Source organism: Dromaius novaehollandiae, chromosome 3 (assembly GCF_036370855.1).
Source record: "Dromaius novaehollandiae isolate bDroNov1 chromosome 3, bDroNov1.hap1, whole genome shotgun sequence".
Classification (NCBI taxonomy): domain Eukaryota; kingdom Metazoa; phylum Chordata; class Aves; order Casuariiformes; family Dromaiidae; genus Dromaius; species Dromaius novaehollandiae.
In genome coordinates, this window is record NC_088100.1 from 33,228,105 (window position 1) to 33,255,540 (window position 27,436).

The 27,436-nt window shown below is 40.0% G+C and overlaps 2 protein-coding genes across 3 annotated transcripts in view; one reads left to right on the top strand and one right to left on the bottom strand.

Moving 5' to 3' along the window:
• The window catches only part of SMAP1 (small ArfGAP 1), a 97,522-nt gene extending 94,294 nt beyond the window's left edge, over positions 1–3,228 (top strand). For both annotated transcript variants that reach the window (XM_026095886.2, XM_064508647.1), the window contains one exon: positions 2,245–3,228. In XM_026095886.2, the coding sequence (XP_025951671.1) occupies positions 2,245–2,379 (135 nt within the window). In that variant the 3' untranslated portion in view covers positions 2,380–3,228. The remainder of the gene's footprint in view (positions 1–2,244) is intronic.
• B3GAT2 (beta-1,3-glucuronyltransferase 2) lies at positions 2,951–26,322 on the bottom strand. The gene is made up of 4 exons (XM_026095920.2): positions 25,508–26,322; positions 14,437–14,581; positions 3,917–4,065; positions 2,951–3,830 (listed from the first exon to the last, which is right to left on the bottom strand). Exons 1-4 carry the CDS (start codon positions 26,036–26,038, stop codon positions 3,744–3,746), a joined length of 912 nt encoding a protein of 303 aa, XP_025951705.2. The 5' UTR covers positions 26,039–26,322; the 3' UTR covers positions 2,951–3,743.
• Positions 26,323–27,436: the final 1,114 nt, after the last annotated feature.

Consider the following 27,436-nt stretch of genomic DNA (forward strand, 5'->3'; position numbering starts at 1 on the left):
AAACTTTACCAAGGGAGACCAAACTCAGTTCTCTGCTAGTGTAGCAAGTCTCATTGTGGCATCTGAACTAGCCAGAAAAAAAAAAGCTTAGGTGCAGTTATGCTGATGTGTAAATACAGCCTTACAACTAAAAGCAGAATTTAATTACTAGAGAATAGCCATTAACAATTAATACTTTCAACAGACTTCAAAATAAATTTCAGTGGAATGTACACAGTGCTTTGCACTCTGACAGTCTGCTGTAGATAAATAATAGATTAGTTGAAGCAAATTATCTGTAGTGTTCCCATGCTATTTTTTATTTTTTAAACATGCTTAAAGGGTTATCTGAATGTGTTAATATGCACTTAGTGGAACATCTTGAAATCAGATTTTTGAGACCTTGTTTTCAAAAACTAAATGATTCCCTTGAAGAGTTCATTATGGATGATAGCAACTAAATTTTCTGTAATATTCTTTGAACTAGAAGAATCATATAATAATTACATGCTGCTTACTGCAGTACTTCATGAAGTGAGTCTTAAAGGCTTATTTAGATTTAATTATGTTAAATTTTACTGTTCTGTTCAGTCCTGCATTGTGAACATTTATGAAGGTAAGCAGCATTTCTTAAATGGATAAAATAGCCCCTACTTGAAAATGGGGTCTGTCATCCTGTTTTGAGAAGTAGTCTCGTTTTGTAATTTTTAAAAGGTGAGAGTTTCAAAATGTCGAAAGAAAAGAAGAACTGTAGAATTACTGTTAACCTTTTTTTAGGTGTGTAACTTAAAGACCTGTATCAGCTTTAAAATAAAAATCATGCTTTCTATCAAATATCTATATGTTAAGTTGCCTCGCAGGACAAGCTCTCTACACATGTTTCTGTACTACCTGTACATGGAATATTATCAGTACACTGATACTTCCCAATTTCTAGGGGAACCATGATCTAATCTCTGGCTTCAGCTGAAAGGGGAAGGCTTGTTTTATTTACCAGAACAGCATGCTTTATACAATCTACTTTCAATATTCTGCTTCAGAAGAGATTAACTGGGTAAAGCATATTTTCATCAACTTTCTTTAATTTCCATGGTCAGTGATCTGGTTGTTTATGCGGATACGCATGTGAAAGCATTCAATACTGAATTCTTACCTTGAAATACTAGTTTACAATTCATTTAACAACTTTTTTTCACCAGTGATTTGCAATTTCATTTTGAAACCTGGTACTGTTCAGTTTTGTTTACATGAACTCTGATTTTTACCTAATGCTATCTCTAATTTGCATATAATGTTCCTTATCTAACATCCCTGTTCATCAACTGATTATTAATTTCACCAATTGCTCTTCTGCTCTCAAACACTTGAGAGGGGATATCTTTACTCTGCCTAGGCTTTTGGCTTTCTGGTAAGTGTGTGGTACTGGGAAGGTACTGCGGAGGAGTTAATTTAAGAACGTTTTTACATAGAACACTGAAAATTATAATGAATGGTTAGTATTTGGAGACAGTAGAAGTATTTTGGCATCCTCCCTGAAAGGAATAATCTGAATTTTGAGCTCTTCAATTTCTTCATCTTTTAACTAGATGTATTTTTTTAATTTAACATGAATTATTTCACTTCTGTTTTAAAGAAATATGGTATCTTGAGTACATTTTAGTCTTTAGCAAAAATGCTTAGTTTTAGATAATACTGAAGTTTAAAAATGTATTGTTCTTTGATGATCAAATGGACAATTTATTAAGCTTAGATAAAGATTTTGAGATCTCCAAAGAAATATTGCTGGAACAAAGAATACCTGGAATTGAAAATGTAGACAAGACTATATAGCCTGCCTTGGTTGTGGGGTATTTTTGGGGGGTTTTTTTGTTTTGTTTTTTTGTGATTGCCAAAATGTTGTTGGGCAGGTTTGAAACTTGAAAGGTCTTACTATCTGAGAAACATCAGACACATCCTTTTGTCACATCTTTTGTAAATTCACTAGTAAAATGTTTGTACAGACTTGTCATATCTTTCAAACGCCTTGCTGCAGCTAGGCAACTGATGTGTATAATGGTGATCACTTAAAAATGGTTCCAGAAAAGCTGGCGTCTTGGAAAATATTTAGAAACTTATTTTGAGAAAATATTTTTGTTTAATCCAAAATAATTTTAGGAAAACATATTTTAACTTGGTTGCTAATTTAGAAAGCATTGCTGCTTTGCAGCTAATAGTGTTTTTTTCCAACATCAGTGCTAACTAGAAGTGTGTGTGTATGCTTCACAGATGAATCAGCAAATGGCTGGAATGACCCTCAGCAGTTCCAGCAACGTGATGGGCTTTGGCCAGCCCCCCAGCACAGTGGCAGGATGGACTGGAAGCTCCTCTGGCCAGACTCTCAGCACACAACTGTGGAAATGAACATTGCAATAGAAGTTTCATCCAGAACAGCCACCTAACATTCCTGTTCAAATGCATTTACTTTCCCTGTTCTCTCCATGTACATACTTTTTCTTTTCCCCCAGCTGTTCAGATTAAGAATATAACTGACTGACCGTGTTGTGGTCTATATTGATTTAAATTTGATGTAGTGAAAAGCAGATCAAGAATACATTTATATATCATTGGCAACTTTTTCATACTACAATGCACATGATTTCATAGACCATATATTTAAGAAGCTGCTTAATCATATATTGATTTTTCCCTCAAAATTGTAGATCAAATGTTTGCATATAAGGGATGTAGCTATCATGTTAGTAATATCTAAAAATATAAACCCTGCTCCCCTCCAAATTACCCAGTAATCCTGTAGGAGGTACTGTATGAACAAATGTTTAATCATATATAAATAGAATGTAAATGTATCACTGCGCAATGTTTTCTAGTGTATCAGACAAATTTTGTTTCATCATACATTTCACTGTGATGTTATTATGGTGTGCATAACAGGGAACATGATTATTGAAAGAAAGATAAACCTGGATGTTACTGTAGTTCTACAAATTAATAGTTTATTCTTTTAAAAAAAGACCATTTGATCCATTGGAGTTTCCTGTGATAAGATATCCAATCTGGCTTATGAGGCATGTACACAGTGTTAATGCTGGGGACTAGTGGCACAATATGTATACAACATAACTCAGTGTGAACAGATATATTTTTCCTTGCAGAGATATCCAGGTTTATGACAGTGATTGTGTTTACATTTTATGGTGCCTCGTAATAATAAAATGTTATTTCCCTATATTAAAAGGATAAATCCATAAACGATTGTGGATTTTTTTTTATTTCATGATTGTATGACCTGTCTGATCGCTTTTTCTTCAAGAAGTCTGTTTTAATGAAGGAAAACATACTCAATTTGGAGGATCCATTTACACAAATATTTTGGTGGTCAACAGTTTGTGATTTAAAATCAATTTATAATTACACCATTAGGTTGGATAAATACAAAAACTATATACATAAATAATGATTTTGAAAATATTCCATTGCAGTCATGTTTGTCTCTTGATTGTCTTTACTATGTGGAAACAGTCTTAAAACAAAGGTAAGTGTCTGTTTAAGACCAAGTTCAAAAATGCATGCAAATAAATTAGAACAAAGCACACCCATTTCATTTGCTTATTAGGGTATATGACAACTTTTTTTGTTTCCACAGAAGTCCGTCAGACAACTAATAAAAGATCTCATACAGGAGTATGCTATTTTAACTGACTGAATTCTCCCATCTTCTGACATATCCATTGTACGCTTATTTCCTGTATAACTGTATCTCCAGCTCATACCTCAATATTGACTGTGTCCAGATGATATTTTGGCTCATTAGCTAGATTTACTTTTTCTGTTCGTGTGTGCCATACAAGAACCTGTAAAAGAACATCTCTGTTAGTACAGCACTAGGTAATCTACAAAGACAATATAAAAGCTTTTTAGTAACTGTGGAAATTAGTACCTTTGTGCAGTTGTTTGCTTTTGGTTCCAGTTCCTCCACTGTTGTTATCTGTTTTAGAAAATCAGATTCTTGCATTCCTGGTTGAGAACCACGCCGCTTGAATACAGCTTTTGGATGTGACAAAATCACTTGAAGACTCACAGCAAATCCTTGAATAAAAAAAGGATTAAGAAAAACCTTAAGGTTTTACATTTTCATGCAGTTTATACTTAATCCTAGAAATCTCCACGTTCCTTTTAAAAACATGTAAATTCAGTCTTTACATGGATAAACAATATTTGGTGAGGTTGTAAATACTACATTGTTTTGTGTTTTGCCGTGAAGATGCAATAAGATTTCTTTTTTCTTTTGGATTTGCACTGTAACTTCTCCTACCTGATTTAGTCATTTTCCTGTTTTGCCTGAAAAGTCAGGTATTGCTAAGATCTCAGAGTGTATCTTCCCTTTACACTTCTAATTAAGAAATAAAACTGAATTTGAGCTAAAATAAAATGTATGAAGCTCACACTAGAAACACTTCTAGGTAATCTAGGTGGGAGTTAAAAAGAAAAATGGAATAAAATAATAGTTAATCATAACTACTGTGGTTGGTTAGCCTTTGGAGTGTTTTAACATTATTATTACTGAAAGGCAAGTCAAATTAACCTTTTGTCTTGTATGTAGTTCTTGTAGACTTTTGAAAATGATCCACAAAATGTAGTCTGCAAGATGGGCTGTAGCTCATCTGTGGATGTGCAGAACTACTCAAAGAACTGCTTCAGCGCATGTGACTTTATTCACAGTGCATTCCCCTAGTAACACACTTTAGGTCTATCACAGGGAGGTAACAAACTGAGAAATCCACTAGTTTGCACAAATTCACTCTCACTGAAACAACTATCATGCATCTGCAGTTTGCCACTGTTTACAGAACTTTGCAGTTGTCATTCAGTAAGATTCACTGGCATTTATACTTAAGTTACCCAAAACTATACTGACATACTTGTAAAGAAAAATCGCATCTAACTCCCTCATAGCCAGTTCTACCAGTGAAATCCTGTAGTCAATTCAGAATGGTTCCAGTTGTCATTGTATCACAGTAGTAGTAACAGTTTTGATATCTATTTCACTTAAAATGCTATTTGTTAATTTAATTCTAAAGCTAGTATTAACATTTTCTCATAAAAAAGGAATGTAACTTTCTCTAATTGCATATAAATCAGTTCCTCTTTTCTATTAGAACAGTCTTGCTACAGTATTTTCCTTGAAAGTAGCTGCAGGCTTTTATAGGAACCTTTTAAAGAGGAAAATTTAACTAACACATCACCTATAAAGAAAGCAAGTTGAAACCACCTTTGTCTTAAAATTACCAAGCTTTTGCCTGTAGCAGAGCATTGTAGGACTCCAGAAAGTGGTTTTTGTTTTTTGGGTTTTTTTTAACTTAAAGAATAAAGGATACTGCAGATGTAAGGATAGGGTTTGGATGGAAACTTGAGGTCCCTGTTCCCTGAGGGACGCAGCTGCAGAAAACATGTTTAATTCTGTGTCCACACTATACCCTGCCTAAGCCAAAGAAGAATGAGGTGTTTTAAGATGACAGAAAGCGCTTATCCACTTCTTGCAGAGTACTCTAGTGGATAAAAGGCTTCCAGGAGATGGGAGACTTTGGCTGTAGACTCTCCTTGGGCTGCATGGTTAAGCCTGCAGCTCCAGCTCCCCTGACTTTGCATCTGCTAACAGCTGTGCTCAGATCAAGCCTTTCTCTGGTCTTGCTGCTGAGTTTAGATAAGTGGTAAAGGGGAGAACAGCAGCAGTTTGGACTCCTCCTCTTCCTGGGCAGGTGTTTGTCTTCAGCAGGCCACAGACCTGTATTGCTTCATGTATTTTGTGGCCTTGCTGCAAGGAGATGTAAGGTGGGTTCCCACCCTGTGCTATTTGTAGCCATGTGTAATCATTTGTGAAGAGCTGAGATGTTGAGTTTAAACTCCCTCAGCAAGGGCTGGCTACAGTGCATACAGCCAGCTTTCTGCAACCTTGAAAGATGACTGTAGACTTTGCACCAGGACAGTTTGTTCATTGGTGCTGTTCAGGATTTTCAGTTAGATTTTTCTAAATTATAACACATTAGAACACATGGATTTAAGTTTTTAATACAACAGGGTTTTAATGTGGTTGATGCTTCAGGGAAGAAAAGCATGGTTGGAGCCCTGATCTGTTACACTGTTTCTTTTAAGAAAGAGTTAAGATTTAAAGATTTCATTTTTAAGATTTAAGCTGGGGGTATTTAAAGAAGAAAATGAAGTAAACACCAAAATTAGATGTACTTTGGTCTGATCTCAGCATTGTTATCAGGGAAAACATCTGAAGAAACTACTTTCCTTCTAAGCTGTAGTCTCCTGCTTTTTAGAGTGGAGAAGGAACCCATCCTAGACAGAAAGGAGTCAACAATTTTGTACTGTGCATCTACGTCCCGAGTAACTTGGTTCCCTGGTCCCCAGTAGCGCACACTACATGTTAATTTTTTCTAGGCTCTCTTGCAAAAAAATAGCTGCTCTGTTGAGAAACTTGGATGCAGTTCTGGGGATGGATTTCTCCTAAAACAGACTTTCATGTGCTATGCCCCCTCCAGGTAATATGCACCCTTGGTACTATTACTATACCATACTGTTTACAAACCACTGTTTTGGGATGCTATCAAAATACCGCCTGTATTTTCAGGCACTTGGACTGAAAAATAAAGTCAAATAATTATTAAACCAAGTATTATATGTGGTGAGATCATAGGCTGTGTGCTGACTGGCCTGTGGCCTGCCATTTGTTTCCTGGATCAATGATGATGTAGTCTTTGTATATCTTAAAAGAATCCAATAAGCAGCAACTTGAAAGATGAAATAAACTCCTGGCTCTTCTTCTTCAGTTCTGCTTTACAGCTGCTTTGATTTGACATTTCGGACATCTTAGATTTATGTGGATAGACATCTAATGGACTTGAGTAAAAACCATTTTCTAGTGCCAGCTTTCTGCTGACTGTATCACAGAAAGATCATCTTGCCATCAAAAAGATGAGATGGCTCGGGTTTAGACCATACGGGCACTACTTACCTCCCTTGGTTATAGATGAAAAGCCATTGATATTTTGAACATTATCCCTGACCAGAGATTACAAGGAATTACTGACTCCAAAATAGCATAAGCAGAGTGCTGTGGGTCTTTTCCTTGGTAATTATTGCTGCAAGGTCACACTGAGCTTAAAATCACCTGAAACACCACAGGACAATTTCACAGCCAGCATGTGAAGGGCTGTTTGTGTTAAATGCCAAGGCTGTAAATCTAATTGGCTGAGGGGCCACCTGGATAAGAATGAATCCATTGGAGGACAAGATATTTGGAAGACATGGCAAGGATTACAAGCATACATTGGAGATATTGCGGGTTTGGTTACAGACCACCACAATAAAGTGAATATCACAATAAAGCAAGTTCCACAAATATTTTGGTTTCCCAAGTTATGTTTACAGTATACTGTAGTCTATTAAGTGTGCAATAGCATTATGTCTAAAAAAAAAATGTACATACCCTAATTAAAAAATACTTTAGTGCTAAAAAATGCTAACCATCATCTGAGTCTTCAGCAAGTCGTACTTTTTGCTGATGGAGGGTCTTGCCTCAATGTTGATGGCTGCTGACTGATCAGGGTCGTGGTTGCTGAAGGTTGGGGTGTCTGTGGTAATTTCCTAAAATAAGACAACAATGAAGTCTGCCGCTTTGATTGACCCTTCCTTTCACAAAGGATTTCTCTGTAGCACATGATGCTGTTTGATAGCATTTCACCCACAATAGAACTTCTTTCAAAATTGGAGTCGATCCTCTCAAACCCTGCCGCTGTTTTATCAACTGTGTTTATGTAACATTCTAAATCCTCTCTTGTCACTTCAACAACGTTCACAGCATCTTCACCAGGAGTAGATTCCATCTCAAGAAACCACTTTCTTTGCTCATCCGTAAGAAGCAACTCCTCATCCGTTAAAGTTTTATCATGAGATTGCAGCAATTCAGTCACATCTTCAGGCACCATTTCTAATTCTAGTTCTCTTGCTATTTCCACCACATCTGCAGTTACCTCCTCCACTGAAGTCTTGAACCCCTCAAAGTCATCCATGAGGGTTGGAATCAACTTCTTCCAGACTCCTGTTAATGTTGATATTTTGACCTCCTCCCGTGAATCCCGAATGTTCTTAATGGCATCTGGAATAGTGAATCCTTTCCAGAAGGTTTTGAATTTACTTTGCCCAGATCCATCAGAGGAATCATTGTCTGTGGCAGCTATAGCCTTATGAAATGTATTTCTTAAATAATAAGACTTGAAAGTCGAAATTACGCCTTGATCCATGGCCTGCAGAATGGATGTTGTGTTAGCAGGCATGAAAACAACATTAACGTCATTGTACATCTCCATCAGAGCTCTTGGGTGACCAGGTGCATTGTCAATGAGCGATAATATTTTGAAAGGAATCTTTTTTTCTGAGCAGTAGATCTCAACAGTGGGCTTAAAATAGTCAGTAAACCATGTTGCAAACAGATGTGCTGTCATCCAGGCTTGGTCATTCCATTTATGAAGCACAGGCAGAGTAGATTTAGCATAATTCTTAAGGGCCCTAGGATTTTCAGAATGGTAAACGAGCATTGGCTTCAACTTGAAGTCACCAGCTGCCTTAGCCCCTAACAAGAGAGTCAGCCTGTCCTTTGAAGCTGGGCTTTGACTTCTCCTCCCTAGCTATGAAAGTCCTAGATGGCATCTTCTTCCATATATAAGGCTGTTTTGTCTCCATTGAAAATCTGCTGTTTAGTGTAGCCACCTTCATCAATTATCTATCTATCTTAGCTAGATCTTCTGGATAACTTGCTGCAGCTTCTACATGAGCACTTGCTGCTTCAGCTTGCACTTCTCTGTTATGGAGATAGATAGCTTCTTTCCTTAAACCTCATGAACCAACCAACCTCTGCTAGCTTCAGACTTTTCTCCTACAGCTTCCTCACCTCTCTCAGCCTTCATAGAACTGAAGAGAGTTAGGGCCTTGCACTGGATTAGGCTTTGGCTTAAGGGAATGTTGTGGCTGGTTTGATCTTCTATCCAGACCACTAAAACTTTCTCCTTATCAGCAATGAGGCTTTGTTATCATTCCTGTGTTCACTAGAGTAGCGCTTTTAATTTCCTTCAAGAACTTTTCCTTTGCATTCACAGCTTGGCTAACTGTTTGGTGCATGAGGCCTAGCTTTTGGCCTATCTCAGCTTTTGCCATGCCTTCCTCACTAAGTTTAATCATTTCTAGCTTTTGATTTAAAGTGAGAGACGTGCGACTCTTCCTTTCACTTGAACACTTAGAGGCCATTGTAGTGTTATTAATTGGCCTAATTTCAATATTGTTGTGTCTCAGGGAATAGGGAGGCCCGAGGAGAGGGAGAGAGACAGGAGAACGGCTGGTCAGTAGAGCAGTCAGAAGGCACACAACATTTATCAATTAAGTTCACCATCTTGTATGGGCACAGTTCATGGCACCCCAAAACAATTACAATAGTAACATTGAAGATCAGTGATCACCATAACAGATACTGTATAATAACAATGAAAAAGCTTGAAACATTGTGAGAATTACCAAAATGTGACACAGAGACACGAAGTGAGTGCATGCTGTTGGAAAAATGGCACTGACAGGCTTGCTCAATGCAAGGTTGCCACAAATCTGCAATTTGTAAAGACCGCAATATCTGCAAAGTGCAGTAAAGCAAAGCACAATAAAATGAGGTATGCCTGTAGATCTGTGTTTCTTTCTAGCGGAGCTGCTTCTGTTAATTCACACAGTGATTTGTGTTAGATCAGTGGCTTCTCTTTAAAAAGTAGCACTGTTTTTCTTCATTCAGTTAGGAAACTGAGACAGTCTTTGAAGATTTTTGTTGCTGTGATTAATGCATTTCCCTCCCAAATGGTTCAGATAGGATAATAGCTGAAGGCATAATAGAAATCAAAAGAGAACATTTATCATTTCCTGAGTGTATAAATGCTAATGCTTAGTGTTGATGTTGGTACTGATATAGTGGTTTCAATGCCATTTAACGTGCTACCTTTAACTTGTTTAACATCCCATAGCTTGGGGTCTGCTTCCTTCAAATATCTTCTCCCTGTGCCACACTGTTTTGGTTGCACTAAGGTAAAGGTTGAGAACAGGAGTTTTTGTAGTTTAGAAAAGAGGAATCTGCTGACAGTTAAATTACTATGAAAGAGGCTCTCTACCTTGAACTCTACAACTTTTAAAATATTTATCAGCCTTTCAGGGGCACTGATTGCTGCGTTTTCATGGACGGGTGCTATAGCTACCATAGCAGCTGCCTTAAGATTTTTTGTTTGTTTGTACTCCTGACTTTCAGCTGTGCTTTTTCAAGCAAAAGCACAACAAAAGATGTCATGCTTTGTAGTGTCCACTGCTCATTAATAGTCTAGCCTTTTTAGCAGAATGATAGGAAACATGACATGTACTGAAGATCTCAGATTATGGCAAAATCCAAAAAAGCTGGTTGCTCAGGCCCCAAGAGAGACTTAGGGCACAGTGGATGAACTCTGGACCAGAAGTCCAGATCTGCTTGCCTGGTGATTCCCATGGTATACAGACAGGTGTAGATCAATCTCTAAACCTGAAGCAGCTCCTGGAATGCTAATATATATATACTCTAAAGCACCAATCTGTTTTCCTTGAGCAATCTTGGCATTAGAAGAATCATGATCCAACATCTTCTCATAGCTGGTCTAAAACACCAACACTGGGAACAAGCCAAAAGTACATCAATAGCAGCATCCCTTATATAGCATATTCTGTATTTTAAATCACGTCTACAATAAACACCACAATGCACTTATTTCAGAAGCCCACATGGCTACTAGTAATCTGAAAATACAGTTTAAACCTCTTTTTGCAAAGCTCCACTGTGATTATTTAATTTGCATAAAAGCCTCAACGTATCTCATCATGGCCTGTATTCTTTTAGATATTGAAGTGTAGTGACAGAATGGAGTTCATATTTGCATCAGGCTTTCCAGGTCCAGAATATGTCCAGGGATAAAATTCAACTTTGTGCCTTGTAGGTAATTTAAGTATTTGTGGAGCTTGACTTTAGGACACACACAGGCAAGTTAACACTTCAAATATTATCTGGAGGTATACAGAAATAATGTATTTCTAGCCAAAAGTAATTTTAAGCAACAGCTGTTTAAATACTATTTTTTAGCCAGTCTAAATGAATGGATTATTTTTGGCAGTGTAAACAATTATTCTTCTCCATACTGCCATTCAATATATCATTCATTTCTTCAGTGTGGTAAGTGTTACAAGTATCACCATGCTAACACTCTAACTACTATGTTTTCTTTCACTGTTGAAAGGCTTTTGACAGTAGACAAGCAAGTGAAATAAGGAGTGGTGTTCTGAAACTTTCTTAGGTAGTTCTACATCAAGGCAAACTGCTAGAAATTCTAGCTTCACTTCCTTTTTACTGTGGCACTCCCCTGACAAAGGGACCGAGATGGGGCCTGTTGCAGTATTTCCACGCCAACCTACTAGAAAAAATGCTTTAGCACAGCTAGAACCACCAAGGAATGGAAATGCTTCATAGCAATCACAGAATCAAATTCTGTTCAATCAGACAGAAATACTAATCAAATAAACTTAAAGGAAGTCTGGCTTGTGGTATATTTTGTTCAGATTAAGATGAGATCAGAGCATACTTCCTATGTTCTTATCATTAATATAACCTCAACTTTTTTTTTTCCCCCCCTCAAAAACTAGTTTCCCTCAGTTCACGTTTAACCAAGATTCTGTAATACTTGTAAGTCTTAGGACTGCACTTTTGGAAAGACAACTTGTTTCCCATTCCACCCTCTGAGAAATGTTTGTCTGTATCTGAAGCATGGTTGTCTTTCCTATTGAATTTGATTTTGCAGTATACAAGAGCCCATTTTCTATAATTTTTGTACAGTGGGTATAGGATTTTGCTTAGCTCTGTTTAATAAAATATTTATTATCATAGTCTACTAAAAGCAGTATTAATAGTACCAATAATATTTATTGCAGAATATAGCTAAATGATGACTTCATCAAGAAATACAAAAAACTTCCGTCAACAGTATTAGGTAATACATGTTTCCAAAGTAATAAGGACAGGTTGATATCAGCTAACAATAAATACCTTTTAGCATCATACTGAAAACAAGGGCAGATTTACTCTAGAAGTGGGAGAATCATTTTATTTGTGAGGTCAGGCTGCTCTGTCTCTCTGCTTAAGCTCTGAGTTTTATGAAACTAAAGAGGCTATAGAGGATAAGAGATAAGAGGCAACAGAACATATTGCAGATACTGGGTCCTGTTTTCTGGAGCCGGTACTAAAAACTTAGAACTACAGCCTTGGCAGCCCCTTTAGCAAGAGGATCACATCTAACTATGAAAAGAGGGGTGTTTATTGTACCACAGACATCAGTGAATGAGTCAAATAGGTTCTCAGGAGGTAAGAAAGCAAAAACAGCGGCTCCACTCTTTCCCCTCCCTTGCTCTAATACCATGGTTGCCTTCACCCATATTGGGCAGCATGGAGAAAAATTATGATTCACTCTTTGGGGGGTTTTTTGTTTATTTTTTTCCTCTCTTCTCTATCCTAGGCTTTTATTTTCTACTTATGCTATGGGGAGCCCCTTTCTCCTGAATGCACATTTGTCTAGCCTCTGAGTACCTGTGCCTTTTCTCCTTTGCCTCATATTCTCTTCTCTCATACCTCCTTGTTCTCTAGCCTCTAAATGCTCTCCCCCTTGTTAACAGTCTTGTTCCACTCTTCTTTCCCATCCTTTTCCTCCTCAGAATCAATGTCACTTTTTGCTTGCAATACCTAATTTCCCTCTTCCCCCTCCCAAAATGGTAAGGAATTCTGTGCCAAACTCTAGAAACCGCCCACAGTTAAAACTGAAGTGGAACTTAAAGAACATAAACTAACTCATATGGCCTGTTTGCCAGAGAAGAAGCAACACAGGAAACAGCTATTTTTTCTGAACATAATTTACCATAGCAGAATAACAGTTATCAGCCACAAACTCCTCAAAAGAAACAACCAGTGTTTACTTAACTGATCAAATGTGTGAGTACATTTCAAAAGTGATTCTAGGGAAGTTGACCACATAGGGTCTTTGAGCTGATTGCAATGAAATCAACAGGACTTTCCCCACTCGTGCTAGATTTGAGTTCCTGGGCTAATGCTGTATAACTGCTTTTTGTATGTTGCTAATGAATTATGGACAATACTATCATCCTTATAATACCCACAGCATAATATCAGTATGCATTTGTAAACCTACAGGCAGAGACTGTTCTTGAAGTGTGCAGCAGCAGTCCTCTCAACAGGCTGCACTCATTTAAGGATTGAGATATTGATCTCTGGAGGAATGTCACTACAGAGACACTCAAATATTTTCACGCCAGGTGATACCATTGACTTGAAATCCTTCTACAGTGCAGAAAAAATCAGTTGTTCATATTTCTGTCTGTAAGACACTACTATTAGTCCTCCTATTACTATTTTTAACCAAATAACTGTACATATTTTTCATCAAACATTTCAATCTGTTAAAAACATTTTTTTGAGATGAAAAAGCATTTTACTTTCCCCACTCCTAAAATATAAGTGTTTCAAGAAGAAAGAAAATGGCTGGCTATTTTCTGTTTCTTGTCCTCATATCGCTCCTTTTCCTTCTCCTTCCTCTTCCCAAATACAGAATACGCTTAAGCACAAATATCATATTCTGGGAAACAAGCTGCTGCTATGTGAAAAATCAGAATTCTGTACATTGGTTATTCACTTGGCAGTTGTGAATAAATTCAAATGATTGTCTAAGCATGGATTGACAGTAAGACAGAGCTATGTGGTATGCTAACTTCACAGAAGAAGATTGATTAGATCAACTTTGAAACTTTTCTGCCTTCATCTACTAGGCTATAGTTGTCAGTGACTTTTTTTTGTCTTAAGCCCACTGTTTCAAACTATATCGATCTATAGTTATCACTGTCATTCCAAATAACCAAACAAAAATGAATCCTTCCATAAGTAGCATTTTACAACATGAGGTCTAAGAAGGGACTTCATTTATACTGTCTAGTGTAGACTGGTGACAATGAAAGGCAGGGACTTCTTGAAAAAACTAATTAGATGAATTAATTTACAATTAACTTGTTTCAGAAAAACAATTCATACAACATAAAAGACAAGTTGTCACATAAAATTAAAACAAGTGAAAGCATCTTTGGCTCTCACCAAGGAGTAACTTAATTAGATCAAGTGTGCTAGCTAAGACTTCCAGGATATTTAATGCTAAAAGGGCTATATAGAATGGCTGCACTTTAAAAGCTTTATAAGCTGTTCACATTGAAACATGTTTCTGTCCTGCTCATAAAAGGTGTAAAAGATATGTATTATGAGAAACACATTCATATATCATGCAACTTTGTACTTACCTGCCATGTCAATAGCAAATGGCCTGTCAGCTCTCCAGCCAGTATACCAGCCAACAACTTTGCCGTTTTCCACAATAGGGCGCTCGTACCGTCGTCCTCCCACAAGTCCCACGGGCCACACTGATACTTTGCGGGTTGTACGCATCTGCAAGAGGCAGGCATAGCGTGATTTTACAGAAGTTTTCCTAGTAGGCTGGGTTGCTTTTTTGTTTGCTTGTTTGTTTTTTAATTGTCAATAGAAAGCCTTGACATTAGTGGTTAATACTAGGTGTTGAAAAGCAATTATACCTTGCAGATTTCAGCCTGATAAAATAAGAATTTGAAAGTTGAGCATACTCACTCACTTTCTGTGAAGTGTCCAGCTCTCTAGCCGGCAGACACTTCAGTCCTACTGAAAATATCCTATTATTTTTTATAATAAAAATTTTTAAAGCTATGAAAAAATAGTATTTGTTTCCTTTCTTGTTCATTTTGGGTATTTACAGGTGTATCTATAATAGATCTTTCTTCTCTGCAAGAATATAGCATTCTTTCAATAGGTTTATTTCTATAAGTTGTTTATATATTGTAGACATCCAGTGAGAAAAAGCATGCTAATAATGATTAAGAAATATGCATTTCATTAAGACATGTAGAATTAGTTTGAGACTGGTAGCAAATACACTGAGTACAAGAAATTTCGACACACGACCCGTTCCCTTTCAGCAACATACCAGATTTATCCAAAAGATGAAGCTTAGATCTATTAAAGGCTCATTAAAAAAAGGACTGCCCTTTTTTTTTTAAAAAAAAAAAAAAAAAAAAAAAAAAAAAAAGCTTTTCAGATCTTTTCTAGGTATAATGTAAATGTTTCTGGAAATGAAGAAAAAAAACCCAGGCTGGCCAGCATGCTTCTGTTAGTTCAGTATCAGTGTGGGAGTTTTTCCCAATGCTTTAAATGTAACTAAATATAAATTCCGGAAATGCAGTCCTCATCTAACCTAGAGGAATCTATAGTTATTAGAAAATTACTTTCTAGCAAAAAGTATGACTGGGATTCAATGAATTCAAGTTCACTGGTGAGAAAATCACTTTCTCTGGTAAACAGGACATACTGATGGCAACATGACAAGAACCCTGATGTGCGACTCCCCACTGGAAAGTCATGGATATTCTGGCACAAGAACTAAGAACATGAGCCCAGCACTAACATCATGAATGCTGCAACCTCACCTATGCAACTTAACTAATTTAAATTCTATTGTTTTAACTAGTGTGCTTAAATACAATCCTATTTAAGCAAGTATTAACCTGAACTATTTCAGTGTAACATGGCTTTAATTTGATCTGTTTTTTTAAGAAGTTTGCTTTCTAGCATAGTTGAGGCCTATCCCTTATGGAAAGGTTATCCCTTTCCTCTTCCAAACACTCATCTTACAAATATGTAAAATTTTGCTTGTTTTTCCTAATAGCACTCCCATACTAATAGATGTTCAAGTAAAAGAAACCTTGTTTTTAATATTAAACTCTTCCCTCTCTTCCTGTCAAAGTTAAAGATTTATCATATGTATCATCTAGATTCCCAGATCTACCAGAAAACTCTGGTCTACATTTCACACCTAAAACATCAGCACATTTTTTTAAAGAGAACTTAACATAGGGAAAGCTTAAAATAAATATTTTAAATCCACATATGTATATGTACACACAGGAAAATCATGCACTTCCTCCTCCCCCAAAAAAATCTTCTGGAGGATACAGCTACATGAACAAATTATTAGTGTACGGATTTACAGCATACTATTTACTCAATGCCAACTGCCTGCACCCATGTACTTCCCCATGGTAAACATAAAATAGCCACAAGATCAGAACACCCACACTTGTAACCACAGCAGAGTAGCTAATGCATGGTAAGCCCCTACCCTGCTTCTTCTCCTAATAATCATGTCAGTAGTTATATTTTGACATTTGTCAGATCACACAACACTTCTGAATTAGGTGAATGGTGCCACAGCATTTATACTAGCATAATTATACTGATTTACAGTCATACTTTCTGTGCTTTAGATGCATACGAAAATCTTGTCAAACAAGAGTATCCCACTGACCTTATGAAACCAGTATGAAATGACCCAAGAAGATTTAGTTCTTTTAGTCTTGGACCCATCTCAGTGTCTGTGAGTTAAGTCAGTGAAGCTACCAGATATTAACATATTAATTGTAAATAGCTTTGTTGCTGTGGGTTCAGCAACTTCCCAAATCCTACAAATTACATCAACAGCTTCCTAAATTACTCCTCAGCCTGTCACTTTAATGTGCAGTAGCACATTATCTTAATATTCAACATATTAAGTTCTAGTAGTTTACATGAATTCAATTTATCTCACTTAATTCTTGCAAGCTAGACACCTAGTCTATGCTAGCTGTTTAGACTGACTATAGTTAATGAACAGAGATAGCAGCCTACTGATGTGATTCATCCTGCCTGACTTAGAGAGCTGTATTAAGATAGGATAGATCTCCCTCTGGAAATGCTTTTTTCTCCGTTTACTTTGTGATTATCTGAAAAGGGGTCAGGACACCAGAGGAGAGTGATGTATTGCATAGCGGAAGATGGGGGAAAAAGGTGTGGGGGGGGCACTGTAAAAGGGTAAAATAAGCCAAAAAAGTAGAGGAGACAAAACTGGGGATGAATGGGCACGGAAAAGAAGGAGAGAAGTGCAACAAATGACAAGAGAAATCCAAATGAGGTGATGAGTATGCAGTAATAAATACAGTAGTAATACAAGGCTCACTAAGAAACTAACCAGTAAAAATGCAGAAAATGAAGCAGAGCAGTAAGAGAGAGTCATGAAAGCATTGCTAAAAATAGCATCTCATTAGTCAGTCAGGAGAAGCTGCTTAATAAGACATGGGGACTGATGGACATGGAAGATGCCAAGGCAGTAAGAAAATATAAAAGCCCTAGGAGAATGATGGTAAATGACAGAGAAGGAAATATGGTTGTACTTGCTACAGTGAAAAGGCTTCCAGGCTGAACAGCCCTCCTAGTGTTTTTTGCAGCCTGATCTTGATGTATTTCTATCCAGGATTCAAAGTTCTCGGTGAATTTGGCTGCCACACGCAGTAAGCTTTTTTTCCTTCTTCCATTCTCTATCACTCCAACCCTTATGTAATTTGCAATCTGTACTGGTCAGTCTACAGATAATCATCCAGGCTTGCCCCTCCATCACAGTGAGACTCAAGCAGATTTATACACAAAACTCCAATACTTTATTACCAAGATACAATCTAGAGCTTCTTCATTGCAACTCCTCGAGACAGAAAAAAGCTACGGGTTAAAGCATGACTAGAGCCAGGTTTCCTATCAGTTTTCAAACAGGCATCCTGCATGACTTGCAGGTCATTTAAGGCTGAATTCTGCTTCCATAAAACTTACGTGACTGCACTACAAGTCAGGACAGCTCAGCTGCAACAACGCAATGCCCGTATTCTTAGGCACTAAATGGAGCTTCTACCCCTGCTTCCCATTACTTCAAAGGAGTTACTGAGTCATAGAAAGTCTGTGCCAGTGGTTTTGTGGTTCAGGGACTATCAGGCTTTGGGGATAACAACTACAAAAAGCAAGCTTGTTGTCAGTAAATTTGAGCATAAAGGGCCCACACGTGTCCACAGGAAAACTTGTAGAAAGCATCTACAAATCAAAGAAATATGTCAGTCACTCATCTAGTCTGTGACACACACACCCCCTCCCAAGACTGATAGAGGGCATTTAAACTATTCCTGACAGATGTTTGTCTAATCTATTCTTAAAGACAACAAATAATAAAAGTTCTGCAACTCTCACAGGTGATCTGATCCAGCGTCCTTACTATTAGAAAGCTTTTTCTAAATACCTATTTTAAATTTCCTCTGCTGATTCTTATCCCAGCCATACTGAATAGGGAGGATAGATTAATCTCTCCTTCTCTCCAGCAACATTTTATAAATTGGATACAATGATTAATGCTTCTAAAAAACATTGACATCCTCGGGCACGAATTTCAATACAGCTTCCCCACAGGAGGAAACTGCACTAAATTTAACTAAATCAGTTAGGAACCTGTTTTGCTGGGATGAGAAGACTTCCAAAACATTCATTATTCATGTTTCCTTTTGACTATCCTACTTATTCTTTTTCTCATCCTACTTCGTTATTCTACTAGATTGTGTTCCTGCATCATGCAACGTACCTCTGAAGAGCTGCTGACCATTCTTAATATCACAGTAATAGTATTAGTTTCACAGGTGGAAATCAGACAGCTGCTGCCTTAAGTACAGAAACAGACAACGCTTGGTACCTTGTAATCCAGAGTTCCTCATTCTGATTTATCTGCTCCAAATCCCTTTCTTTTTTCCTGTTTCTTTTCATTTTAAAGCTATTTCATTGTTTCTCTACCAGTCTTTTCTAATCCAACCTTTTTAGCACAGCTATTATATGTCTGTGTGCAAGGGGAATGTCAGTGTGCATTTAAGATCTGTCACGTACTCTTAAATCATTTATAAACTAGAAAGGTATTTAATGCACTGCTAACTCATATTGGGATCTTTTCTATTATGAGGAAAATAACCAATGACAGTCAGCTAATACTTAGTACTGTCTAGGCGACTGAATTTTATTTTTAAGACTTGCAGCAGTCTGATTTTCCAACCAACTCCAAGAAGATGTGACAAAAGATCTCCATGTTTGTGAAAGATAAACAGATTTACTTATATTACTTTAAAATCATTATAATAAATATATCCATTAAAAATATAGAGAAGTTTTTTAAATAACTGTCTTAATCTTAATACCCTATATTAAGCTATCAAAGGAACACTAACCCTTCACTATTTAAGGTTGAAATACATAATAAATACTCACCTCTTCTGGGGTGTATTTTTTTAGTTGCTCTCAAAATATTTTACAAAGGTCATAGGAAAACTGAAGTGTAATCTCAATTTCCAACTGCTCATATCTATAAAACCCCTATATAACCTGAAAAATCTCCTTGCAAGGAAAAGAAAATCACTTTAAAAACAAATTTAAATGGGGAACAAAATTCATGAACAGTGTGAATTTTTCATCAAAGCTTTGATCTCACTTTCAAAATATTTTACTGAGATTTTTTGACAAATCATGTATTACTGCCACTTCTCAATTAAGGTTTAATCCAGGAGCTATTCAAATCAGCAGAAGAACTTGCAACCAGTTTCTCTGATCATTGTATCAGGTCACAAGTCCCTACACAGTGAATGAGCTGGGCTATTTTTGGTGTTAGTGTTGATTCTGTGAATAGCGTAGCAATTTAGAAGTGCCATCTCGCACATACAAATGACAATAAATTAATTCAAGCCATTAACAAAGAACACACGATACCCTGAAATGCGTGCATATTTATGTGTACCAAAAGCCTGTTGTCTCATGATAAAATTAACTCTGATAATACATAACACCTGCTTGTTCTATGCTGCTTGTTCTATGTTATATATGCACTTGTCAGACACTTCGTAAAGGTTAGGGGAGTTTACAAGTTCCCTGCAAAAAAGTGCACAGTAAAATGGGCTTTTAGGCACAATGAGAAGTGTATTTGAAAGGAAACACCTTGTTGTACTTAGATCCCATCTGGAGTGAAAGAACAAAGAACAATGAAACAGCAACGTGTGCACATGGAAAGCTCTCTAGAAAGTAGGAAGTCTGTGTACAGCTGACAGATATCTTGGGTGGCCATCAGATGCCTATCAATGCCTGCAAATAACTGTTATATCTTTACTAACAAGGATTTTTGCAAGCTACAAACTCCATTAACAGCAATTAGAATACCAGCAACCGGCATACGCACTTTCTGGGACAGTGAAGGGCAAGGGGTTATGGAAATTTTTTCAGTCTGGATCACTCACGCAACTTGCCCTGTGCTCCACAGTGCCACTGTGAAAATTACCACAGATTTAGACAGCTTTACCCTTTGATGAGGCGGTCACATCTACTAGCAAAGACATGATCTTTCTTCTCTTCGTGAATCTTTGTTCAAGTCTGGCTGACTTGAGGATGATCTGGGCAATTAACACCACTACATTATGCATTAACACCACTACATACGCATTAGCATATTTTCAAAATATTGGGGATTTTTTGTTTAAACTACTCCTGGGAAGAGCACCCCAGCCGAGTGTCCTCTTTACTGATCAGATTCATATTCCTTCTTGTCTTCTCTGTGGCTCCAAGAATCTTGGATTTCCTCTGAAGACTCCCTCAATTCCAAATGAGGGTGTGAAGGATGTTAACTTTCTCTCCTCCTACCCCCTTCCCAGATTCACCCATAGCATGATAGTTAGGGCATTCTTGCGCAAGGGTCACCAACGGCAGTTTGAATTCTGGTCTCCAACTTAGTGGGCAACTGCGCTAACTACTAAGCTGTTACATAAAGGGTATGCACCATTACCAAGAATTTTTTCCTTGGAAATGATAATTAATGCTGAGATTTACTTTGAACTCAGTGTTGCAGACCTGTATTCAAAATGCTCTGTATGGTGGGTTCCTCTAAGGAAACCCAGTCCATGGCTTGCATTCTTTAGGCACCTAGCAAATCTTGCTACAAAAATCTTAGACACCAATGCCCAACAGGCTAGGGTGAGCACTGAGGGAGATCATGGATCACAGTTTTAGATTTAAGCACTTTAATTCCACCTACATCTCAGTTTAGGTATTTGAGCAAACTGCAACCAAAGGTGATAGACAGGAAACTAAAAATCAATGCACTTCCAAAAATATCAAGTTCACCTTCTTATATATGGAAAGACCATTATTCCTTTGTACTCCTTAAGCAGCTCACCCCTCACCCCCAGAAGTTTCAGCAGCGTCTCTGTGTAATCAACAGTAGACTGAACTTCCAATACTGATTCCTCTAACTTGCACACATAAACATGTGAGAAAGTGCTGGCCTTTGGTCAACTATTCAAAATACAGAAAGGGCAGAGAAAGTAACTGAGACCTACAAACACACGAAGGATGCGAAGTGCTAAGGGAAGTGGAACTTCAACTATGTGTACTTTCAGTTTCCAGTGCTTAGGCTGATCTCACTTTTAAGATCTCTCTACAAAGATGGCATGCCAGCCTTATCCAAGATTTTCTTTCTGGAAGTCTAAAAATATAAAATTGGTAGTTGCTAGGCATCAGTCACAATATTACAATAACTTGCACTCAGGAGTAAGATGAAGCACAAATGCAACAGAAACCATGACACAGTGTCACTCCAAAAGGAACAGCCGACAAGTAAAATATAGAAAGAAGCTATGATGATTCATGTAGAAACATCTGTAAAGCATATCAAATAACATATTTGGAATTTTAGCCCTCTCACTGGCTTTATTATGAACATAGCCTGATGTTCAACTGCTAAAGACATTTTCAGAACAGGGACTGTTGTTTCTGATGGAGAGATGGATCTCCAGGTAGACAGATAATATCTAAGTATGAAAAAAAAAAATCAGTTTCTAGTTTCTGGATCCAGAACCACCAGTATTAAAGTAAAAGTATGATTCTTCACTTGAGCACTGATATACTCTCAAGTGCAAAGAGTTATGAATAACTTAAAGGCCACACCTCCACTCCTGGAAATATTTTGTCATCATTACTGTGACTCCAGTTAGCACTCTGAAGTATTTTACAATTGCATGTGTCTTGGAAAACAACAATTATAAACAGTGCCACAGGGTTCCAAATTTACCACAAATGTGGTATTTCCCAGAAAAAACACTACTGTAATTTGGGAGCAGGGGGCTCCTAATTTCCATGAAGCACTTCCCTTTTGCCCAGCTCTAATAGGAGCAGCTCACTACATACCAAGTACATCTGATAATGATACGATAGGAATAAGTACATTTTAAGTACTTTGGACAGAGATTAGAATTTCTTAATCAAAAGCTCTCAGAAGTGTCCCATGGCATCTTACATCAAAGAAAGTTCCTTTTTGAGTGTGTCCTTATGGCTTATATACCTCTGCTCACAGTAAAGCCTTTGCTGTTCTTGCTTTGTTAAGAAGGCTCTGTCTTCTGTGAGGGCACTAGGGAAACCCAGAGCAAAGGAGCTGCCTTAAACATGATCCTTTACTAATGTGACATTCCCTGGCACACCTGCTCTGTGGTAATGCTTTCTGTCTAAATGAATGAGCAAACCACACACCCAACGCCAAAACTTCTGTTGTGCTGGTGTTACGGTTCTAACCAACCACAAAACCAACATTGCTTCCCACCCACCTCCCCAGTAAGTCCTCACTGTTGTCAACAGCATTAACTCTGAAGGAAACCATTACCAAGAACATAGACCTACTATTTAAAAAGCCGACAGACATACATAATTGCTGTGGGCCAGCGCACTGCTTTCGGTAATCTGGAATCTACATGTCTCCTGGCCTGCCTGTGACTGTAACTTGTTCAAGGTCACCCAGCCAGTAAACGATAGCAGTAGGATCAGAATTCAGGAGCTGCTGTCTCCTTGCTCTATATTTATACTACTCTTCCGACTGGGCAGTCTACAGTTAAGCAGTGCTCCATTGGGATCATGATTAGGCAACTGCAGCTCTGGAGAATTGCGCCTGGTAGGGTAAGAAACAGCATGCAGAAAAAAAATTCCCTCTCAGGTATCACTAGAGCCACTTTCATGAAAGGAATTGCTACTAGACTTCACGTGACATGTTCTGAATTTGTTCTCTTCATGCTTGGAGAAGAGAAGCACGGTCTACCCTCATAAATCAATCAATTCCCAAAGGAGAGAGGGGGATTTACTTCAGAGCAGAGGGGGATTTACTTCAGAGCTATCAAGTCAGAATCCATGAAAACACTGAATTTTTTTTTTTTTAAGAAATAAAATTCCAAGCAATGCTTTGACTGAGAACAAGACTACTGTCTCTCTCCAAATGTATTCTGTCACTCATCATAAGGATGCATCAAGTTGGCAACATCTGCAAAGGGAGCAGCTACTTTTAATTTTGCCAGGTCAAGATACAGACAGGAATTCACCATGTTATTGTTGCTAGTGTTCCAGAGACCTGCCTTACAAAGAGCTCATTGGCAAAATCAGGAAACAGTTACAGGGATATAACTGTTACACTGTCTCTATATAACTACAGGGATATATAGATAAGGGAAGCAAAAATCTTTCTCCACCCCAGTAATAGAGCTTTTCAACTATTACGTTTCACAGGAAGAACTCAGCCATGCAAGCCTGTCTGCCTGTGAACACAGGATTCAAATTAAAAACTTCTTTCCTAGCAATTGAACCCTGGTCAAAGAGAAGTCTTGGGACTGCTTAGCTATGCGTGTAAGGTTAGCATTCTTCTTGGCAAAAATAAACACAGTTTGCCTGTTGTGCCTGCAATTTTCAAGGTTAACCCTTCAGAAAGATTTATCACTGCTTTCCTGAATTCACAGCCTAGCTCTTTAGAAAGGTAGTTTGTATCCTTTTATTTCATCATCCCCCGCAATTAGAAGCAAAGCGTGGAAAATAACAAAAGAATAAAACTGACTCTGCCCTTTCAGTAGCTGTGAGCCATTCAAGTGGTGTGCCTGTCAATACTATTCCTTTAGTTTGTCCTAAACATTTGTACTCCTAAAATTTGGAGATTTGTCTCCAAATATCTTTTGTCCCATACTATTCATTGTAGTGAGGTGTATTTTCTGTATCAGCTCACAGACTCCCTAGGAATGAGCCAGACTAGTTTTACATCCCCAAATAGAGATGGACGCTCCCATCATATCAAAGATCAGTGTATGCAATTGCTCTGCATTATAACAGGCTAAGCACAGCCATGAGATTTTAAGAAAATCAATTATAAAAAAGATTTAGCCTCCAGGCAAAGGTCTTCAAATTAGCAGCTTCCATGCTGAATGCCAAACTTGGAAAGAAACTAGGGCATCTCCGCTGAAGGGGAACTGTGTGCCTTTCAAAATACTGAAACAGAAACTGATGCGCTATAAGTCTAAAAACAAATCAACATAAGGATTCCTAGAACAACTTGCTCTAGGGACTTCACATTTCTGTATATCATGTTCATTTTAACCTACAAATTGCAAAGCATTTGAGGAAATGTTGTATTTGCAAAATACAGAACATTGGTGAAAATTATGTTGCTTAGTAGCGTGCACCAATGAAAGACACTGATCTCAGTCTGTCTGAACTCTTGTTCCGTCCCTACCTGCCTGCCCAGCTACTCTGCTGCTCCCCTCCCTCATTTTTTCTGCAAAAGTTACAGATGTACATGACCTTTCTTCTGCTGTTTTACATACACTTACTAAACAACCCTCTGTCTTGCCAGTGGGAAATCAGAAAGCAAGCTGGATAACCTCATTCCCAAGCATTTGTCAGGTCCCACTAGAAAGGAGCAAGCACTTGACCGAGGAGCTGAAATAAAGACAAAACACGTCCCTTTACAACGGAGACTCCTGAGAGGATGTTTAGCCGTTATAGCAAACCGTCTGCCGCTTTCGAGAACGAAAGGCTTCAGAGAGACTGGGCAGCTCCCCGCGGAGGAGCAGGTTCCGGGTGAATTCATTCGCCGCAAGTAAAACCCCGCGGGATCGCGCCCTACCGGGAGGGAGACACAGCCGCAAAAAATCAAAGCCTTTCATCCCAGCTTTAACACAAACATCGGATCCGTTATATAAACCCCAAACCTGCCTCGCTCAGCAGGGACACGAGAAAACAGTCCTACGAAGTTGGGGAGGGGGAAGGAAAACCCGGGAAGCGTAAATTCAGGGCAGCGGCGGCCGCAGGCACACAGCCCCCGGGAGCGCCGGCAGCCTGGGCGAAGCACGGGGCGCTGGGACCGGGCAGGAGGAAGAGTCTGGACTCGTCCGTGCCCGCGTTTAGGCGAGGGGCACCGAGAAGTCGGGACGGGGCACAGCCCGGCGCGCGCGCCGCCAACGGCCGGCGCCCGGCGGCGGGAACCTCCGGGGAGGGGAGGCGAGGCGAGGCGAGGCGAGGCGAGGCGGGCGGGCAGCGGCGGAGGGCAGGGCAGGGCAGGGCAGGGCAGGGCAGGGCAGGGCAGGGCGCGCCCCCCCGCCGGCCACGCACCTCCTGGAAGAGCTCCAGGCTGTAGGTGTTGTCGTCGTCGGCGAAGAAGAGCACGCCGGGCTGGGGCGGCGGCAGGTGCTGGTGGCGCTGGCGCAGCCAGGCCAGGCCGGCGTTGCGCTGCTCGGTGGCGCGGGGCAGCCCGGGCCGCTTGTACCTGCGCGGCGTGGCGACGTGGAGGTGCGTGCAGGGCAGCCCGGCGCCCGCCACGAAGCGGCTCACCAGCTCGCTGCGCGCCGCCGCGTCCTCCACCAGGATCCAGTGGAGGCGCGCCACCTGCCGGAAGGTGTTGGCCAGGCGCGTGAGCTCGGCCTTCTGCACCGGGCGGCTGTACGTGGGCGTGATGGCATAGATGGTGGGCAGCGCCGCCTCGCGCCGCCGCTGGGGGGGCGCCCGCGCCGCCGCGGGCCGGCCGCCGCCGCGGGGGGCCAGCGCGGGCAGCGGCGCGCGGCTGCTGTCGATGTCCAGCACGACGATGACGACGAGCACCCAGGGCAGCAGCAGCAGGAAGCGGCTGAAGAGCAGCGACTTCATGCTGCCTGCGCGCCGCGCCGCTCACCGCCGCCCCATGGACGGCGCGGCGGGGGCTGCCCCGCGCCGCCCTCCCCCGGCCCGGCCCGGCCCGCGCGGGGACGCGGCTGCGGGGCGGCCGCGCAGCGCGGCGCCTCCTCCTCCTCCTCCTCCTCCGGGCGCGGGGAGCCGCGGGGCAGGTGCCTCGCCGCCTTCGCCTACTCCGCGAGCGGCCGCCCTTCCGCCTCCGCCTCCTCCTCCCCGAACATCGCCGAGCCGAGCGGGGCGCTCCCGGAGCGCTCCTCCGCCGCCGCTTCCCCGGGCGGCTCTGCTGTGTGCGCGGGGGCGGGCGGGCGGCAGGGAGGGTGGGTGGGTGGGAGGGAGGGTCCCCGCGGGCTGGGCCGGGGGCCGCCGCCCCGCCCCGCCCCGCCCGCCGCCTCCCCGGGCGCGGCGCGGCCGAGGCGGGTGGTGTCGGCGCCCCTCGGGGGGGGGGGGGGGAGGAGAGGAGGAGGGGGCGGCCGGGGTGCCCGCTTGCTTCGTGCTCTTTAAGGGACGAGGGTTTTGCGAGCTCAGCAAAAGTAAGAAGTTGTAATTAGCGCGAGACAGTTGTGTGCTTTTCTGCTCGTTGTGCCGCGACGATCGTCGTTCCCAGCCCTCTGCGTCCGTTCCTCAGGCGATACCCCCCTCCCGTCCCTTCCGCCTCCAGGAGCGGTGTTGCGAGTAGCGGTAAACCGCGGTCTGCCATGCATGCCGGTATTTTTCTGAATCTCGTTTTCCTGTTTTTCTACCAGCTTTTACTTTGTTTCTTCTCTAGAGATGAAAATGACTTGAGAGCTTCTTCTTAAAAATCAGTCATATATGAGATTTTTATAATCACCTGTCTTTATTTCATTTAAGCTAAAGGCTGTTCTTCGAGTGCCACAACACACGTGAAATGCATGATCTAAAACCTCTTACGAATTCTCTTACCAGGGAAGTTTCCAGTGCATTTTTCAACATTCCCTACCATCATACCTGAACGCTTGTTTACAAGTTGAATTATGTTTTTACATCTTTGTGCTGCAGAAAACACAGAGGCACAATATTGGTATTTACAAATTACTGCATTCTAGTTAATTCTCTGTTTAAAATATTGACCCCTTAATAGGCCAAATTATGCTCTCACCAGCTTGTGGACTATCTCATATCAAATACAGTGATTTATCATTGATCAGCAGGAATACTGGGGGTTAAATAAATCTATTATGTTTTCTCACCAGCCTCCTTGACTTAAACTGTTTCTTTCATTTGTGTTTTATATGTATCCTTCACATTTGCCTGTGTGTAACAAATACAGATAATGAGGACTGTATATATCTATCATTCATATCTCTCTAGCAATCAATTTGTTATTCAAAGGGACATATTAACCCAGAGGGCTAA